Here is a 21,596-nt window from a genome sequence, read left to right as displayed (position 1 = left end):
TATAAATCTTGGAACAGCTCCACTGTTCCGTTTTACGTTCTTGCACAGCATATTCTTCTTCCAAGAATAGTAATATAGCTAATTACAGTAATGACAATGTAACTTAATCCTGTATAAATGGAAGTAATGCCGGCCACTGAAACATAAAAGGTATCTATAAAAGGTACACTCTGTAGACAAAGGACGAGACAAGTTCACATTTACAAAATGAAAAAGCATAACAAAACTGAAGAAGAACTCTTTTCCGAACGAATGAATTACATGTTTAGCGTATTGTAACTCTGGCATAATTATCATTTCTACCACGTTCGATTCCACGAACGATTCTCTGAATCAAAATTAATTCACGATCGTGATTGACAAGATAGATAGATGTACAGTTGGTGACATATATGACACATACATACGTATTTGTGCACGACGCATACGTTTTACACGGTCTTGCACCTATGCGCATGAAACGGTGATACCGATCGATCATGCATGAACATCAATGTCAACAAACTTCAAAATTCCGAAGTTTATCGTTACATTTTGCGACTTTCATTCGGAATTGTTTTTTCTTTTAACTTTAAACCATTGACAAGATGACAGACAATAAATATATAATATTCGTTCCTAAATAATAGTTATATTTGTAAAAATGACTGACATACCGTGAGAAATTAATTAAATAATAAATTTGTTACGGCACCCAAACTTTTCGAAAATTAATTCTACTCTTCTGAAAAGACCAATCCGCACTTCTTATTCAGGAATGTTACAACATTGCGTAGTAAGTTGAGTTAATTGACTTAGTCAATTCGTGTTCGATGAGATTGAAAACGAAACAGCGCGCAGTTACGTCGTTTCTGCAGGAACAACTGCTAATAATGTGGTTGATCAGTGGTCAGCTCTCCACGACCGTCGCTTACGTGTCATCGGCGTCGAACAAAGGCTAGCCGACACTAATTTCGTGCGAACTACCAGAACAGGGTTGAACACCTAGAACCTGATGGACATAATATTTCCTGCTGACCGAACATACTGAGCGTACTTGAGCTTGATGGTATCTGGGATTGGACGCACTTGTCCCTAATCAAAGTGAAATGGGGCCAAAACGCATTTTTCGCAATGTGCCATAAAAATGATCGAAATTGAGTTAACCCATATCAATTTACTTCTTTATTACTCTAGTGATATTTGAAAATATATTACATCCTTTACAATATTAATACAATAGTTTCTCTCTTTATCCTGCATATATGAATGTTTCGAATAATAAATAACGATACTCTTTTATCGAAATCTGACGACTGTACAATTTTTCTGAAAGATGTTACAAGAATGATTTCTTAGATGGGTAAATATACCAAATGTTTTGCAGCGACGATTGTGGATTAACGTTGTCGAAGATCTATTGTATTTATGATTGATAATTTAGCAGTACGGTTGCTGCTTCTGAAAGCAGATTTGGTATCTATATATGTAACCATACGGCATCTCATCTCTCCACATCCGGTGGAAATGCGCCATGGAATCTGGAGTTGAGCAATAGTTACAGAGCAAGTTGTTAGGGTTAGATAGTTGAATCAACATACAAAGCGTCATTGATCTGCTCATGTTCACGAAGCTCGAAACATATGCACAATACGCCTACATATATTCCAGGTAAAGCAAATATACGCTATGCTCGATTTCTCTGTTTCTATCTCCTTTGACCGCATTTGCTTTCAATATAATCTACATTATTCCCACGGTAAATCAAAAGTGTTGCAATACAAGAACAAAATCGTGTTCCTTATCAAATTCTGCGCATAAATTGAACGAACGGATGTTAAATAATATTTGTGCTGAGATATGGGCCATATTATATCCAGTTAAGATAACATCATTTTTGTTGATCCGACATTCGGTGAAAAGGCACAATAACAAGGATTTATGTTTATTTCTAAACATTATGATGTAACCCAATTTTTGTAGAAACTTTTTAACACGAGTTAAACACGTTACACGCCACGCGTAAAGTATAAGGGGATTCACATGTCGCCTACAGCATTAAATGTCCTAATAGAATCTTTCTATTCAAATTTAAAAACCTAACAGTACGACTATTTTTCTGTGAATAAGGAAAATTAGTGCGTGTTGATAGAAAGGTTGACCATGTGCGATATAACGACAGATAACGGATCAATTAGATAACCAATCCCCTGAAAACGACAGTGATATATATCTTTGGCGAAACACGTGTTAGCGATTCGAAAACGTCCCCTGACATACTTGTACCACGATACGGTTAGAGGGAAAGCAGTTTCGACGGGGTCGTAAGCAGATAAACGAAACAGCAGCGAGTGCAACATGTTTCGACCGTGGCTGAAAACGTGTTTACAGCATGTTAGGTGGTCGATCATGCGTCACTGATACGCAGGGGCGCCGGTAACTCCGTTCTTTGACGTTCCATTATGCAAAATCGTCTTCGTAGTCATTCCGCCAAATGCTGCGCGACGCGTGCTCGATTTCACGCGAATTCACACCGATGATGATACGCACCGGTCGCGACAAAATCATGAACGCAACAACCGTGAACGACGAATGCAACTACGAAAATTTTAGAGAGATCGACACAAAAGCTACGCAAACTCGACTCGTATAAGCGTACGTATATAAAGGTCAACAATGATTTGATTAGAGATAAAATCAAGTCGTCATGTCATGATTTACTAAAAAGAGTAACGTAAATGAAACAAATGCATTTTTCAAAAAATTGATTTGGAGTAAAAAATTGTTAATAACTTCCGTCTCAGAAAATAATCCAGTTTTAAATATTGATAATTATGGTAAAAAAGACAATTAATGATTTTAAAGGAAATACAAAGAATCCCTTAGTTTTATCTTGCGTTCAAACAACGTTAAATGGATGTGTATTTTAAATGAATTTCAGAAAAATAAGAAAAAGAAGAAGAAGACAAAAGAAGGATTGGCTGTTATAATGACTTTTCCTTATGAGAAATTATTTGCTGACTATTTCCGGCGGCATTAAATATTCAACGCCTGAGTTGGACAATCACAGAAGATTGACATGAAAAAAAGATAGCACATAATAGAAAAAGATAGAGATCTATACTTGTATGATAATCAATTTCTTTGAATTGCTCCTATAAGTGAAAAATAATCAATAACATTTAATATTGAGAGAATTATATAATGCAAGTAGAGAAGCGAAAAAAGGAAGAATACGATTATACGGAGTATTTTTAAAGTTACTTTATCATTGCTTTACCAACACAGCCTAATATCTAAATCGAAATTCTACTAAAGATATGATTATCTTTCGAACGCTGATTTTTTCTTTTTATTTTTTTCTTCATATCTCGAGAGAAATGCTCATCGTCGAGTGACGCACGATGCAACAAGCGTGAAAGAAGATAATTTCGAACGTTCGAGTCAATGATACTAAATTTTCTACCTTATATATATACAGTGGAATTTTCTTTTGGTGTTCATTACCGCAGAAACACATATTACATAGAATAGTCTTTTTCCGCTGAAAAAGAGAGAAAGAAAAGTAATAGGTATGTATTCTGTAGATAGAAGGACAGAAAACTGTGAACTGGATACACGTAGGTATAGAAAGCTGAGAAATCCTACAAGTATCCGCCAGAGAGAGCTGTAGGATGACGGATGGACGGCAGGAAGCGACACAGGAACCGGAACCCATTACTCCAGATAACAACTTCCCTAAGGCTTCCTTTCCTTCTTCAACATCTACTGGTAAACCCCTTATATACACACAACCGTAGTGCAACCGATTCTTGCAGTACGAATCCGGAAATTTACCACTTCTGTTGCCATTTTGCTCGGATACCAGCCGTGCAACTGGTGGCCCCGTGATATACCATAAGCGAGTCGCGAAATGGACCTTGACCGCTTCTCGCGAAAATTCATTTCGCTTTATCGACTAGATCTTTTCCGAAAGAAAGTGATTGGTGTACCAGCACCGAATAAAGAAACTGACTACAATTTCGCCGCTAAAAGCGTAACTTTTCAACACGATTTTTTTTTAAAACATATTTCCAATCGAAATAAGGATTTCATTGCAGCGGAAGGGAAGACAACAGTCTGAAGGCCTCTGTATATTAAATTTGATCAGCATTTTGAAAACTATTGAATAACCTTACTGGAGAATTGGCGATATCGCACTTTATACGGGTCAATTGGATGGCGCTGACAGACATGCGAAGCGTGAAGAGGAGATTCAGGTTGAAATGGAAATGGGCGTCGCAGTGGTAGGGAAACCACCGACGCCGCCGCCACCGTTACTAAATGGGCTCCGAGCGGGTTACCCAACTGTTGCGCCTTCATCAGAAATTTATGCAGAATCCTGGGTTAACCGTCCCGGCCAATCAGCTTTGTAACAGAGCTAACGTCGTATCAGCGAGGGAACGAAACCGAGAGAGACTCTGATTTAGTAAAAAGCCTTTAATATTTTGCGCCTTCGCCATACTGGCACGCGCGTTCCTAACTTCCAACTGCTAGAGCAGAGCTTAACGCATCGCCGATTCAACGGATTACATTTCAATTGCCTTTCTAAAAGATTTCCCTAGTCAGCAGAAAGTCAACCAGAGAATCTTTCTAGTATCAGTAATACAGAATTTGGAAATAAAGTTCATTATATAAAATGATAAAAAATAAGTGTATTTCTAATTTTCTACTTGTACGCACTCATATCATTTACTGAAAGCATTGCAATTTCCCAAATGTGCTTTCAAATATTTTATCTAATACTACTAAACTACCTTATTAATGATAACAAAAAATTGATAATCTACTTTATTTTGGATTATATTGAAATTCAAATTGAATACCAATAATTTTCCATCAACGAAATAACGTAGAAGCTCAAGATATGAGTTCGGTGTAATCGGTCATTCAAGGAATGACTACAAAATCAAAAGATACAACTCACCAACAAGAGCCAGAAGCACCGTGAGCAGAGATGCAGCAGGAAACGTTACCGTTAAGTTGAACTCCAACATTTGAAGCAGATCCACTGAAACAAAGGGAAAAGAAGTATATTTCACGTGAAAAATAGGCAAAGCCGTGCGTGCAAACGGCTATTCGACTCATTGATATTTTCTAAGCCGAAGGAAATGAAACAAAACAGAAAAAGAAAGGAAAGCAAGAAAGAGAAAGAAAAAAGAACGATGAAAGCATTCAAAGAATTCATAAAAAATATACTTTATATTCCATGAAGTAAATGCATGGCGACACGATATTGTATCGAGATCGTTATGCTCAACGACGAACGGTTCGAATTTAATATTTATTAGATACTCCGTGACGAAAAGTTCCTGAACGAAAGGTTATTACACAAGTTGAGGACCGTGAAGAAATCGTGTCGCGTTCGACGAGTCCGTTCAAAGCTCAATAAGAATTAATTTCAAAACTTCCTGGATCTCGATTTAAGTTCTCGCAAACTTTCGATCGGCGTCCTGAGATGAGAGACAAGGTTTCGCTTTTCTTGCTACACTCAATCCATACACAACCTTTTATTAATTTATTCCATTCAGTTTTTCGTTTCTATCTTTTCCTGCAATGGCTCCATATCGTCATTTTATACACAATTATTAAATTGCAAATCAAAATTTTAAATTTGCAACTCACGCTTAGATTTATCGTTTTGTTACCGTTAGCGTAGATTTTATACATTTATAAATTTACATTATCAGACTGATCTATCGACTGCGAAGCTTCGCTTTCCAAAAAAGAAACCAAACTTCAGTAGAATACACTTGTATCTTCATTGATATAATATTTTACGTAACTTTGCTAAATACTTTTAGCCACAAACTACTATTCCAATTGTTCTTGTATAATAACAATACACTCTCCTAATAGCAAACAATCTCTGTTAGCTACGTTGTATCAAACGCGAAAACAGATCTAGTAACGATCTATAGCGAAAGCAATTACGCGAGGTATCAGTCAGATGCACGTGTACTCGATTGGATTTCAAAGTTATTTTTTCTGGAAAATGGAGCTCCGTATAACAAAATGTTATTCCGTTGTTCCGACCTGTTTCGAGTCATAGAATACCCTGCGATTGTCCCTGTTGTAAATTAACTTCTTTACTTACATAGGAATAAAACATACAAAAATTGCGCATAGAAAATATAATTAAAATATTAAATATTTTTTCATGATTATATGATGAAATTTAGTATTTACAAAAAAAGCAGAAATCTTTAACTCGCCAGTAGTGAAACTGCACGCAGAACGTTTAATTATTCAGAAATAACTTTCATAAGGGTACTCTCTTCTGTAACTTAGTTAAAGTGTAGCAACGTAATTAAGAAGTTGAGCTATTCCCAAACGACGACGCATGTCGCGGCTTCTTTATAATAGCCAGAATATTACCGCTTACAAATTTCTGCCACAAGCTTGGTGTGTTCCGATTTAATGAATTTTAGATTTCAAGATATCACCCACTAAAACCACTCCCACTGCTTATTAAAACTCTCAAGTCCTCCATCTTGCTCTATATTAATCTAAACTCTGCTTGTTGGCAACTGTATTACGAAATTATTTTTTTACACAAATCAATGTGTCCACTGTATTTTATCTTTTCAGAATTGGTTTAACAAACTTCGCGTAAGTAAAATTTCGATATTTTTATCTCTACGGAACTAAATTCATGGGTATAAGGTACGCGAAATCAGCAAGCCACCAAACAATTTTTCTTTTCTTCGTTCCCACGAATTTATCATGTTAGAAATATGCCGAGCTCTTAAAATAATTTAAGCTTGGCAACAATAGTAAACAATACGAATTAAGCGAAAAATAACAAGAAAAATATATATGCATATGTATATAAGGATTTCTTATCTGCTTTAGCCTCGAAACAATCATCTCTTAGACAAGCACTACGATTTTAATAGAATATTTAAAATTCAGTCGCTACGTTTGCAAACTGAATATTCACCAGACAAAAACCGACTACGTAAACTTCAAGTATTTTCACTACATATTTTAGGCAAGGCGCAACGATAAGAAAGCTGAGGTGAGAAAGGGTCTGAAGGAATGCAGAAAAGGGGGAACAAAGGAACGAGGAACGTAAAGAGGAGGAAAAGATTGGATATAACGAAAACAGAATAGTAGAGATAAACATGAACGAAAGACGGAAGACAAGAACTTGAATGGCTCTGAAGCTGCCTAAAATATCCCAAATTCACTGGTGGAAAGCAAGAGATAGTTCCTCCCTACAATGTTTTTTCTATGCAAATTTGTATATCAAACGATTAACCTGGAAAAATAGCTCCTCTTCTACATCACGTTTCAAACTTACAAAGTTTGCCCTTCGCCCCTTTTCCTTTTTTTCAAAATGTAATTTCTAAGTCTTTCGATTAGATAAGTAGATATCGAGAAAGATGGTTCATTATCGTTCGTTATCAGTTTACTAATCGCAAACACTTGGAAAGTCAAGGAACGGGAATGAAATAGAAAAAAAATTGTCTATGAATGCCGGTATCGGTAGTGGGACCATTGTAATTTTCTGATTGGCTATTGACTCATTCGCTAACAATAAAATTAATCAGCGACTATATGGCTGTTTCGAAAAATACTATCAGGTCGTTGAACCCGAAGCTTCCTACTCGTGTCTTCTAATCAGCACAGTCGTTCTTGAACTGTTCTACAAAAAAGCGAAGACGATATTTTTTCATAAAAAAAATCAGTATTGTATGAATAAGCTCTGAGAAATTAATCTCCGTACAGATATTACCAAAATTAGAATTTTTCTAGGATAATACCGAGATATCTTTTGAATATCTAAATATTTCTTATCCTCAAACATCATCTACGTTATATTTAATTTTATATTCTTTTTTTAATTTTATCTTGTTTTCTGTCATAAACAAACGAAGTGAGTGACAACTGAGCTGTTAAGATTTATAAGGAGGAAGCGATAAGTACATAGAGAAAGAGAAGCAACTGAGATAATAAACTATTATAATCATCGTAGGATAAGTAAAAGAATACGAAAAATATTCGAAACGTGATTACCTACACTCTACAGATGTAAACATCTAATGCTACATACGTATGATAGATAAACCGGTTTGGTATCGTGCGTATTTTATTCGAGGTTAACATTATTATGGCAATGCATTAATTGCAATGGCATTGCAAGTGTTTACTACGGAAAGAATATATGGGTTACGTATTCCATCGTTTTGTCATAACGAAACGAAGAAAGAAGAAAGATTCCGTACAACGACATTTCCATTTGAAAAGTTTCTTCATCGAAACCACACTATGCAGCTTGTATTTTTAGAATAAGGAATTTACATGACGCGAATAACAACAGAGTATAATTGTCGACAGAAAGTAATGTTAGATAAAAGTAGAGGTAACTGTAATATATTAGAATTAATAATAATATAAAATAGTAGTTGCCTATAAATGAATCTTATCACTTACTACCTTCGAAACGATACCATACACTCTTTTCTTTAACAATATACACATATTTATTTCTGTTTGGATCTTTTTACAGTTAAAGGAAACGAAATACCGAAGGTTTTAAAATTTCCAATTATATTGTGATATTGAAATAAAAATTTACATTCGTATTTAATAAGCCAAATGTTGTGCCGCGTTCGAATGAAAATTCACGATCTTAAATTTAATTTCATCGTCGTGTACAAACATTAAATATCGCCGTAAATATTTCGCTTATAAAACAGAAAGATCAATATACACGTAACACCGGTGCACGTCACTCTTAACCAAAGTAACAAACAAAACGAGGAAAATGAAAACGAATCTAAAAGTTCCTTCTTTCGAGACCAATCCAAAACCCTTGATCAGGAGTCAACGAAAAGTTCGTCTTGCTAAATTCAATAGGTGTTTTCGTTCTTTCGGTGATTTTCAAGTGGAATCTGTGCAACAGATAAGCTATCAGAATCTTGGTCTCCATTAAGGCAAAACGATTGCCTATGCATTTTCGCGGCCCGAGGCCAAACGGTAAGTACGTATAAGGAACGATGTTATCCTTATTCACGTGGTTAAAACGTTCTGGATCGAACTTCTCTGGGTCAGGAAAATACTTGGGATCGCGATGCAATGCGTAAACAGGAAACCAAACGATGTTATCTGGATATACGGTTAAATAGTTGTAGCCAGATTCCGCTGGAGGCAGTTGAAACTTTTGCGCGCACAACCTATCGATGAAAACTATCGGAGGATATTTCCGAAGTGTCTCTGATGTCACCATTTCCATGTACTCCATTTTCGAGAGAGCCTCGTACGAAATAAATCCGTTTCCTTCTTCCACATATCGATCCACCTCTTTCTGTAATTTCTCTTGTACGTCCGGATTAAGCGCCAGCTCGTGAACCATGTAACACATCAAGGTGGAGGACGTGTCAAAACCAGCCAAAAAGAAGATGAACGCCTGAGCTGTGATATCATCGATAGTCATCTGATGTGTGGCAGGCTTCTCCTTATCCCTAGCCTGCATCAAAAGGTGAATCATGTCCGGTCGAACGATATTTTGCTCGTCCCGTGCCTTCACAGTTTCAGAAACGACCCTATGGAAGAAGCTGGCGGTATCGCGTGAAAGAAACGATAATCCTGCCATTCTGGTTAAACGTGGATTCATACGAAATAACAGAAACTTGAGTAACCGAAAAAGACCACCAAAATTCGTCGCATCCGCTCCTTTTTTATAGAACTCGTTGTTCCGGTTTTTCAACGAATTCACACTTATTCCGAAAGCCACAGTGGCAATTACGTCGTTGGTATACCTAGTGAACGCATCTTTCGCCTCTATCGAACACGACAATTCTGGATGATTATATAAATGGTCGACGAATTCCTCAGAACATTTAGATACCAGCTCGAACATGAATCGCATCTTGCTAGCTGTGAAGGATGGACTCAGTGTGTTCCTCATCTCTCTCCATCGATCACCTTTCAAGGAGAACACGTTTTTCCCGAAGATCGGATCTATCTTTTCGTTGATGAAACTCTGATGATCGGGAAAATGCTCAAAATTCTTCACAGCTATCTCCCTGATCATCTCTGGATCCCGAATTACCACAACTGGCGTAGAGAAATCCATCATACCGACGTACCTTGCGTTCGGATAATAATTGTAGACGAACGTGCAATAATCGGGAAGGGACACGCAACGGGTGAACAGTTTCCACGCGGATCCAAATACAGGCATCGCCCCCACATGAGGAACGTGTCTCTTTTTCCAGTAACTGTACTGGTGATGAAACAAACTGATCAACTTGGCCAGACTAACGACGATCAAGCCGATCACTAACAACTTGAACGAAAAAGAGAACGACTCCATTGATGACTCCATTGCCACGAGGATGGATTACGAGCGTCGACTCTGTCTCTAGTCACTAGGAGGAATGTTATAAATATGGGCGAATACATATACTCGATTTATCGTTGCACGAGGAACAGAGAAGGAGGGAGTAGAATGTCTGTTGCGTCAACTAAGTGAACAAACTGCGTTCTTCCTCGTGAATATTCTGAAAATACATTTTGTAGAAATTGTTGCTGTCGATCCTGCCGCCCCTTTACAAATTCACCGTACAGAAATAAAAAGATAAATGGGAATTAAAGTGGAATTATCGGCAACTATGCAATCTTGTTTCGAAATCCTCGCATTGAAACATTGATTTTTCATATCCTAAATTGCGCTAGCTTTTCTTTTTTTTTTTTTGTTTTTCTACATTCCGCAATACACTCTGTATAAAAGATTTGAACCTCTGCTATAGATTTTCGAAAATATAGTCACGAAATTAACATAGTCACAGACATAAAGCTCATATTCATATGAAGTAAAATATATGAAATTTTGTTCGAAATTACAATTTTTTACGACTAATAAAAAAGATAATTGTTTCCAGTTTCGCTTTAAGATTTGTTTATAAGACTCCACTGACAAATGATAATTCTACGAAGCGTAGAATTCATAAAAATTCTTTTTATTATCTCATGGCCTAAACTGATGACGATATACTTTTATGAAAACAATCTACAAAAACCGATTCGTAAGTGTTGTAAAAGGAAATTTATTTGCAAGTCTACTACTCTTAAATCACATCCCGATGGCATAACGATAAAAACACAAACATATAAAATTCTATATTATATCAGTGATTGTATGCAGTAGAGCAAGTGAACAGTTATTCTAGACTTTTTAACCTTCTTCGAACGGCATTTAACTCTAACAGGGCAATGTATCATAGCTAGTTTTAACACTAAACACTAACAAATATACAAATTCTTAGCATTCTGTACAATAAGAAGAAAATTAATTACATCGTTATTTGGTTATTTGCAAAAAACCTACTACTACATATATAAATACTAATATATGTTTATCATATACCGAGGTTAATAAAGCCTCTATTCTAGAATTTAATAATCTTGTATATCTAAGTCAATTATCTCTTACATTACAACGCTGTTTAATGTGAAACAATAACAAGATACATACCATGCTCTTTGTTGCTTAAAAATCGACAAAACTTAAAATAATATTACTTGGTGGTAATAAAATATCTACAATATTTGTTTACTTGTTTAATTACGAAACACATAACTGATAAAGTAACACATAAATGTAAATGCTTATCATACGATTAAATCGTATATCGAAGTACGTTTAAGGTATTCTTTTTCCTAATGTAATCAGAAATCCTGCCACAGGGATCGGTATAAAACTATTTTTTTGGAATACAAAAGGAGTTTGCATCTTCTCGCTAGATTATAAGAAATTTATGCAAATTATGAACCATTAAAGTTTTAACTTCCATCAATACGAAATGATCGGTGATACATTTTCGAAGTCCGGCTTCAAACGGCGTATACGTGCATGGAACAATGTTATCCTTATTCTTTTCGTTAAATTGTTCAGAATCAATTTTTTACGGATCAGAAAAATATCTAGGATCGTGATGTAACGCGTACACAGATAACCAAATGGTATCACCAAAATATAAAATGATATTCGTATCCTGGCTCCGTTGGAGAAAATTCGAATTTTCGCGTGCATTGCCTATACATGATAATTAGCATCGGATACTTTCTAAAGATCTCCGACATTACCACCTTCATATATTCCAAAGTCCAAACAACGATCTATCTAATTACGTAATTTTTCCTGAATATCAGAATTTAGGGATAACTTTTGTAAAAAGTAACACATAAAATTTGAAGATGAATCAGTGCTAGTCAAGAAGAAAATAAATGTTTGTGATACAATATCGTCAATGTCCATGTAGTATAATAAGTAGCCATCTTCTCCTTGTCCCTGGCCTGTATTAACGAATGTAGCATATCCGGTCTGACGATACCTCGTTCTTCGCGTTTTTTCAAATTCTTGGATATAACTTTACGAAAAAGGTTTAAGGTAGCAACTGAAATAATCATGATCCCTAATATATTGAATATTCATAGACAGAAATGCATTAACAACATCTTAACGATACTGCAGGTGAAACTAGCGAGAACATCTTCCACCTTAACGGAAAACTCATTGTTTCTGTCTTCCTTGTAAGTTGTAAACCTAGTAAAAGCGTCTTTCGCATCCATCGATGAAGTATATTCTGGATGATCGTACAAATAATCGACAAATTGTTGCAAGCACTTTGATATCGAGTCAAACATGAATCTCATTTTGCTAGCAGTAAAGAAAGGAGAGAGGATATTCCTCATTTCTTTCTAACGTTGACCTCGTAGCGAAAAAATGTTCTTCGAAAATAGAGGCTTCATGTGCTTATCGATATACAATACGTTTTATGATGTGTAAAATTCTCGAAGCTCTTCACGGTTATTTCTCGAATCAATTTCGGTCACGAATTAATAGATTTGGCAAGGTAAAATCTATGTATCTTGCATTGGGATAGTAATTATAAATGAAGTCACTATACTTGATGAATAATTTTTCACGGACCAAAAACTGGACCAAGTATTGGAATGGATCTAATATGAGGCACGTTGTTTTTTTTCCAATAAGTTTGTTGTCGATATATCGTTGCAAAGAACTTGAATAAGGTTATCGTGATCAAAGTGATCGCTAATAGAGTAAACGCTGATGAGGTCGATACAATGTCCATGGCACTCTCAGCAGCAAATAACTGTCGTCTGTCAGCTACAAGGTTACAAATACGAACCAAGCATATGTACAAAGTTTAACGTCAAACGGTGGAGGAAGGGAGAATACTGAAGATGATGTCATTATTGTCTTATATCTGTCCTCCTTTCTGTATCGTGACAAGAACAATTTAAGCAACTTCAATTCACGTTCGATTCGAAAATAAAACGAACGTACACTCCCATTGACAAGTATTACAACATATACGTACCTGTTTATACAAAACGTGGTATTTGATCTTAATTTTGACTAGATAGGGATTCAGTCGAAAGAATGTGCGTGATAAAGAATGGTGCGAAAGATATAAATAATTTCCTCTGTCTCGATACAGTATTGATCAATAAAGTATAGAATTAGAATTCCATGAATTTAATCATATTTGATGTTATGGAGCGCACAGGGATTCGTAGTCGTATCATTTTCACATAGTTTTCTCGATGCATATAAAGTAGAACAAAAAAGTGAAACAAAGAGCACGTCGGTGGAGAAATAGAACGGAAACAAAATCACATATACGGAAACTTTATTTATAATCAAATTTTCATTATTTGCTGAATTTTATTAGTCACAAAATACAAACGTGACTAGATACTTTTCGATAAGAACGTTAATCAAACTTTGTTTTCTCAAAGATAAAAGAAAATGACCACGGAGAGAAACCCATATCCTTAAAAAGAGAAATATACATATAGTACAAAGTAAAAGAAACATAAGATCAAATAATAATAATTTTGAATTAAAATAAAAATGAAGCAACAAATTATGTATACATTTGTTAATGTACAGATAATAGTTAACCGTAATATAAAGTTAAACAACAATATATACTTTATGGCGTACCTAACTGTTCCTCTTCTCCAAAGTAAGCCAAAATCCGTGTTTTGATGCTGGTGTAAAATCAACCTTCTTGTACACAATAGGAATTTTTGTCTTTTCGTTAGGTTTTATAATAAACTTTTCCAGCAGACGGATTATCAAAAGCTTAGTCTCCATTAAAGCGAAACGATTGCCAATGCATTTCCTAGGACCTACTCCAAAAGGTATATACGTATAAGGATTAATAGTACTTTTATTTTCGTTGCTAAACCGTTCAGGATCGAACTTCTCTGGATCGGGAAAATATTTAGAATCGCGGTGAATCGCATAAACAGGGATCCAAATATTGTCATTAGGATATACTGTCACACTTTGGTAACCTGGCGCCGCTGCGGGCAATTCGAATTTCTTTGCGCAAACTCTATCGACTATCAACGATGGAGGATGCATTCTAAGCGTCTCGGATATTACCATTTCCATATATTCCATCTTCGACATAGCCTCGTAAGAAATTTCCCCGTTTTCTTTTTCCAAATAACAATCTACTTCTTCACGTAGCTTCTGTTGAATATCTTGATGCAAAGCTAATTCGTAAACCATGTAACACAACAAAGTAGAAACAGTGTCGAAACCGGCTAAAAAGAAAATGAACGCCTGAGCTACGATATCGTCGATGGTCAGCCGATATGAAGGTTGCTTCAAATCTTTGACCTGCATCAAAAGATGGATCATGTCTGGTCTAACGATGCCCCACGTTTTCCTTGCAGTTACCGTTTCGGAAATCACATTCCAGAAAAAGTTGGCCGTTGCTCGAGACAGGAACCTCAGTCCTGCCATTCTTGTTAGACGCGGGTTCAACCGGAATAACATGAATTTTATTAAACGAAGCGTACCACTGAACGAAGAAATATCGATTCCTCTTTTGTAGAACTCGTTGTCTGGATTTTTGAGCGAGTTCACATTTATTCCAAATGCAACTGTGGCGATTACGTCGTTTCCGTATCTAGTAAAGATGTCTTTCAGCTCCACCATCGAGTGAAATTCTGAATGTTCGTACAGATAACTAACGAAATCGTTCGAACACTTGGATACCAGCTCGAACATGAATCTCATCTTATTGCCTGTGAAAAATGGACTCAATGAGTTCCTCATCTCTCTCCATTGATCATCTTTCAAGGAGAATACATTTTTCCCGAAAATCGGATCCATCTCCTCGGATACGAAACTTCGATGATTTGGGAAATGCTTGAAACTCTTTACGCCTATTTCGTTGATCAGCTCTGGATCTCGTATGACCACCGTTGGCGTAGCAAAATCCATCACCCCAATGTACTTTACGTCGGGGTAATAATTATAGACGAACATACAATAATCCGGGAAAGTAATACGACGAAAAATGACTCTCCAAACAGTTCCGAATATCGGTCCTGCCAGTACATATGGAACTTTATTCTTCTTCCAATAAGTGAGCTGTCGGTATATTATCGGAATCAACTTCACCGAAGTAATGATGATTAAAGAGATGAACAGTAACTCAAAAGTAGATAAAAATAATACTTCCATCGTTACGAAAACGTATTAGAACGAACTGTCAACTAGTAAAAGACTATAGCGTAATCGTTAACAAATATCTCTATATAAAGGAAACGAATAAGGTGGGAGGGCAACAATTTTGCAGGAGGACGGCCATGGATAAAAGGGTGTTCACCTCAGATTTCCAGATAATCGATATTTTTTAGATCTCTTTTTGAAGATAGAAACTTTTTTAAAGCAGTATCAACTTGAATTTTATAAAGCTGCAGATACGGAAATCAATTAATTCTGTCACGTGGAGTTATCAGACATAGAGGGCATTTACCTCTTGGTATCGGAGATTAAATTAGAGATTAATTATCGAAGAAAAAATCAATAATTCCGTATAAAATATATTTCTTAGCGAATTAAAATTATCTCTTCCGTGCGTATTTTACTCCTTACACTTGTATGGAATAAAAAAAACAACGCCATTTAATATTCTTTCAAACTGAAATGAGTGAAATCAATTCTTGAGAACGCAAAATCTGTTGATTGCGAATCGTAAATTTATGTATATATTTACTATTATCTATTATGTATATATCTATTATTATTAAATTTATGTATAATCATTTATAATATAATTTAGCAAAAAGAAAATATTAAATCGTCAAATCACATACATAAAACAAAACAGCTAAAGATGCGATAAAGAGAAGTAGTCGATATTCATGATACCACAAAAGCAAGCACAACGAATGAAATTCTTGATTTAATTATCAAATGTAATCACTTACCAATGAAGACAAAGATCTGATGATGCGAGTATCGCAGTAACATCGAAATGGAGATAGTCTGAAATAACCAAATACGTTACTGTAAATAAAATGTAATAAACCGCAAAAAAATAAATTTAATGTCCCCATGTTGTAATTTAAAGAATGAGATCTGGACAGATAGTCATACAAAAGAAAGTTATTATTTCTTCCAATTTCCAATCTAAATAAGATTAATCGTAATGAACGAATAATTTTAATAAAAAAGAAAGCAATAATCTTAGTAATAAATCTTTCCTTTTTCTATTTTTCTTATATATCAAGTAATATGTATCAAAGCGGTAAAAGTATTTATTATTTCGTGAAAGAGGATTGCAATAAAGATAGGATACGAAGCAAATTGCAAGCCGAACGGTCGCACTCGGTTACCAGGTTGAGAGCGAATAGTGCAATTGAATTGCGAATGGTTCAGATTGAACTAGCACCTGACACCCCGAGATAATTCACTATTTACTATGAGCAACCTTGGTAACAAAAACGTTTAATAGTACTTTGCAGATGCGTCAGTGCTATTTACGAGATACTGATACAAAAGAGACAAAAATTCCATCTAACCTAAAATCAATGTATGAATTCGATTGGAATGTGAAAAATATTTTTTTAGAATATCCCTAACACTTCTCATTTCGGAATGAAAAGACTACTACTTTGTAGAATGATCAACATAATAACCAATTACAAGATGCGGATTGTAGATTTTTGTAAATTTTTCATGTTCTAGCTTAGAATCTAGAACAATATTCATTACAATACCTACTTCAGTGTATATGCATATTTTAGAAGACACCTACTGTATATCACATGAAAACAAATATTTGCGTTCATTAAAAAAAGTAATTCATAATACTTTTTATTTGTATAAAATAACGCTCCCAATAATTTATAAGTAACGATATACGAACAATCAACCAAATCATCACATTAACGCTTAGTAGTATATAAGTATTAACTTTGAAATTACATATATTGGTTCTATGACTAGCAAAATCAAAGGACTATATCACCACTATTATAATAATGAAAGTAAATGTTTAATAACAATCCTATTCAACATTAAAAATCTTGACATTAAATAACATTTTATTGCTCACCTAAATAATTTATCATACAACTCAACATTTCAGATATATCCTTTTTTTAGATATTCAATTGTGCACAGCAATACTTTATTTAAGTACACCTTTACACCTTTTTGTTATTTGAATTGTATTTATCTTTTATAATTCTTATGGAAATTTTAAAAATTAAAATTAAAACTTTTTATGTATTAATATGTCCAAATATTATTATTGATGTCTTTTTAACATACTTTCACAAAATTTATCTTTATCAAAATTTATCAAAATTTAATTTCATATAATTTATATAATAACCTCAATGGCATAAATTAAATCAATAAAAATATGAAAGCAAAACACATTTTGTCTAATTTGATCGAAGAAATGAATATAGTCTTACACAACAAAAAAGAAGAAATGCATTGTCAATTTAAAAAAAGAGGAGAATATTGTTTCAAAGTGTATATCGTACTAAAACGCAGCGTACATAAACAATGTCATGTGCATATGACAGAGGAAAACTGAGTAATACATAGATGACGACAGTTTCGTACACGTGACTTTACGGTGGGTTGACCGAGGGTGATCCCAGGTAGAATACCCCAAGCACTGAAGTAACATTCACGTGTTATGGCACGAGATTCATTTATCTCCCATCTCAACCACAAACTGCATTCAAATATTTTCAATACTTTATGTGAAATATGTATTACAATGAATCTTATGAAGAAAAGGACACCACATTTCATGTAGACTTTTTTAATAAATTCTATTTGAGTTAAATTTTTTTCACTAAATTGTTATTATACATGATAAAACACGCATAAGAAAAATCATTTTTTGTATATAAATATTTTTTGTTTGTAACTTTAACGATACCGAATTATAGCGCTGTAATCACTGCTTCCAATTATAGGAATTTACATAAATTTGAAATCATTGCAAAGCAATATTTAATATTAAAATTTATACTATACTAGCAATGATAAAATTAAATACAAGAATTTGAAGAAAAAGATCAGATACTATGTTCAACTAATATATGTACATATATGTACATACATATATAATTCACTGGAATGAATAAGTCACCTTAATGAATAACAAATCTTGCAAATTTTCTATTTGAACATTTCTTCTACTCAAATTATTCATGCATAGAATAATTGGCTTTTCACTATATCCATCGTGAATAGCTAGATATGAACTAGATGTAGACTACCGCACAATGCATTGCATTTGAATCATGGTTAGTAGTATGCAATATTACTCATTTGTTCGCTCGCCGTAAACCCATTAAACACGAGTGGAGCTATTCGTTGGTCCGTATATGATCCAATCACTTCCTAACACCCGGGGAATACCCCGAAATTTCACAACCCATCAGACATGCGTGCTGTTTATATTGGAATGCAGTATTCGATAAATATTGACGTAAATTACTTATTAAATTACAAAATATAAATTATCTATTAACAAAAACTGTCGAAGATGATATTCATTTAAAAAAAGAAAAATTTAACTACAAAACTAATATTTTTGTTCTATATCGATCGCAACTAAAACAGCAATTAATGAAAGTAGCCGTCATTAGTAATTTAAATTCCAAGATTCTTAACAATCGTCTCTTACTGGTTGCAGCAAAACGTATTTGAGAACAATTTGATACAAAATTGCCAACTTGGGGGTCTCTGTAACGAATATGATACCTCTAATAACGTTGATTTATACCCGACGGTTCAATTCCAAGGGGATCACAGAATGTAAGGGTACAGGTGGTTGGAGAGTTATACGCGGGTTACCTCAGTGCGTGGTTACTTTAAATTGATTGCCATATCCTTTTACACGTACTGGGTTGTCGTGTGGATACGTGTGATATCAACCCCTTGACGGAGAGGAATATATCCGGATCGAAAACACGTAGCACATGAAACTAAATCCAATTTACACTTCCAGAACATTCTGGAGCTATGATTATCATATCGTAATGCGATATTATAACACCGAAATGTGCAAATCGTAATATAAATAGCTTCATTTTTTTAACACAGAAATTGCAGGGAAAAATGTAACTTTAAAAAATGAATAAATTTATAAATCAATAAATCATGTATCTTAATACATAAACTGATAAAAGGTTTACTTTGTTTTACGTATAATATCAAATATTCAATCTCATATCAAAAAAAAAAAGAAATTTAAATTCTACTTTTGATCGTTCGTATAATTGTAAATTACAAACAATGAATGAGATATTTAGCATTGCATGCGATTATTACTAAAAACAAAATATACTTACAAAAACTAACATGATAAAAAATGCAGCAAGATACGTAGTTCTAGCCATCCACATGTTTACAAATCGATAATGTTCTCCGGTCACCACGTTTCTACATAACAAAATTAATATATAATGTTACAGTACTAACATTAAATAATATAAACAAAAAGAAATAAATTTAAATTTATTTACCGTAAAAAACCTTGATTATCTTCATGCTCTGCCAATGTCTTAATACTCGCCATCAGTAAGTCATCGTATCCTAAGAGTTCATCAAGTATTAATCTTGAGAAATCATCGCCAAAGCATTTGTCATTAACAGGATCCAAAGTAACGATTTTTACAGGAATGTTTAATCTTTGCCGTGCTACAGGTGATAATCTCAAGAAGCCATATTCTAATGAATATTCTACGATATAACCATCTCCTGAAAAGAGAACAATTTGTTAATAAAATATTTAAAAAATAATTATACGATCATTAAAGTCATCAAATTATTATTATTTTTGTTCCCAAATTTTTTAAGAATTATGGCATAACTATACCTGCTCTAACTTCAGAATTTGGATCTTTTAAAGATTGAATAACATCTTCTTTATTAGATTTATTTGTATCCTGTCCTATAGTATTATTTTCTGTATTTGTTAATAGTATCTTCTCATCTAAAACCTGGAATGTTAACATTCGAAACACAATTTAATATAAGATATCCCGCATATAATATATATTTCATATTTATATAATATATTTACTTCTTTAGTATCTCTGTTCATTTCATTCCATTCCAGTTTAGTAGATAATGAAGGACTTGTTGTAGTGTTAGTAATACTTAAATTTGGATCTTGCGTTTTTCCAGGCACAGTGGCACTTCTAATAACTATTTCTTTTTCAGACAATGTTAAACTATCATGATTTTCTTCATTCGATGCATTATTTATATCACGTTCTTCATCAACAGCAGATGGTTCGATATTGATAAATCTACAAATAAAATAAAAAAGTAAAATACTGTATTAATAATTATAATAATATATAATAAGAAAGTTTCATTTTTTTTATATATTTTATCTCTCCTTACCCATCTCTAGTTAATATTCCTAAAGCACTAGTTAAGTCATCAACTTTTTCTTGTCGCAGTTTCTCCTCTTTTGCGTAACTCTTTTCAATGCTATAATCTTCTCCTCCATTTCTAAGTATCTCAACTCTTAATATACCATCACGAGGCCAATCATCTCTTATATGTTCTAAACAATTAGTTGGTGCTCGTGAAAATACTATGTGAATGTAAGCCAACACAAAAAATGCTGCTATAGCCTAAAATACATAATTTTAAATCTTTTATTAAATTTGAATATATTATTTTTAAATCATAGTTACCTTCAATAAAACTATAAATTCTATAAATCTTCTGACAGGCCGTGGAAATGTTCTGGCATAAGTTAATGCTGCTTTAATAAATATTGCATGGAACAATCTATCCCTTACATTAACTAATGGGTTTTGATTATTATTATTCCTAGCAGTATTCATATTGTTATTATTTAAGACTGGTCGAGTTGGACTACTTGTGTTATGATTGTTATATACAGCTGCACCGTTCTGATTATTCGTTATTGGTATTGTAGCACCATCCACTTGTGGCATTTTAAATATTATATAATATTTGTATTTAGTGGATGATGTAATAGCTAATAATTCTGTTTCATACTACTTCTATGTATGAAATCTCTTAAAAAGTGCTTATACATTTCGTGTATGTACATTTCCAAATCAAAGTGAATTCTTAAATATCCTGAAACAAATAATGATGATAATATTAAATTAAAATTATCATATACTACTACATAAATTTGCATATTTTATAAAATTTTTATCTTTTACATAGTTTTTATAAGTTTTCACCTAGAAATATTCATCTTTAACATTAA

General features: G+C 33.8%; 3 protein-coding genes across 5 annotated transcripts in view; all 3 read right to left on the bottom strand.

Annotated features, from left to right (window-relative positions):
• LOC100647924 (membralin) overlaps positions 1-21,596 on the bottom strand; it is a 65,373-nt gene that overhangs the window by 42,998 nt on the left and 779 nt on the right. For 2 of the 3 annotated variants that reach the window (XM_003393334.4, XM_048411772.1), the window contains exons 2-9: positions 21,046-21,460; positions 20,747-20,982; positions 20,421-20,649; positions 20,214-20,337; positions 19,861-20,095; positions 19,687-19,777; positions 16,291-16,348; positions 4,946-5,029 (exon numbers count right to left, since the gene is read on the bottom strand). In XM_003393334.4, coding sequence (XP_003393382.1) covers positions 4,946-5,029; positions 16,291-16,348; positions 19,687-19,777; positions 19,861-20,095; positions 20,214-20,337; positions 20,421-20,649; positions 20,747-20,982; positions 21,046-21,312 — 1,324 coding nt within the window. In that variant the 5' untranslated portion in view covers positions 21,313-21,460. The remainder of the gene's footprint in view (positions 1-4,945; positions 5,030-16,290; positions 16,349-19,686; positions 19,778-19,860; positions 20,096-20,213; positions 20,338-20,420; positions 20,650-20,746; positions 20,983-21,045; positions 21,461-21,596) is intronic. The other variant, XM_012312407.3, reaches the window with a different exon arrangement.
• On the bottom strand, positions 8,257-10,428 carry LOC100648545 (cytochrome P450 9e2). The gene has a single exon (XM_003393340.4). The coding sequence runs from the start codon at positions 10,352-10,354 to the stop codon at positions 8,804-8,806; it is 1,551 nt and encodes a 516-aa protein (XP_003393388.3). The 5' UTR covers positions 10,355-10,428; the 3' UTR covers positions 8,257-8,803.
• Positions 13,669-16,283, bottom strand: LOC125386268 (cytochrome P450 9e2-like). Its single transcript, XM_048411773.1, has 2 exons — positions 14,003-16,283; positions 13,669-13,829 (listed from the first exon to the last, which is right to left on the bottom strand). Exon 1 carries the CDS (start codon positions 15,539-15,541, stop codon positions 14,003-14,005), a length of 1,539 nt encoding a protein of 512 aa, XP_048267730.1. The 5' UTR covers positions 15,542-16,283; the 3' UTR covers positions 13,669-13,829.

This window comes from Bombus terrestris, chromosome 14 (assembly GCF_910591885.1).
Source record: "Bombus terrestris chromosome 14, iyBomTerr1.2, whole genome shotgun sequence".
Taxonomy (NCBI): Eukaryota; Metazoa; Arthropoda; class Insecta; order Hymenoptera; family Apidae; genus Bombus; species Bombus terrestris.
Note: the sequence above shows the minus strand (reverse complement) of the source record. Positions and strands in the feature narration are given on the sequence as shown.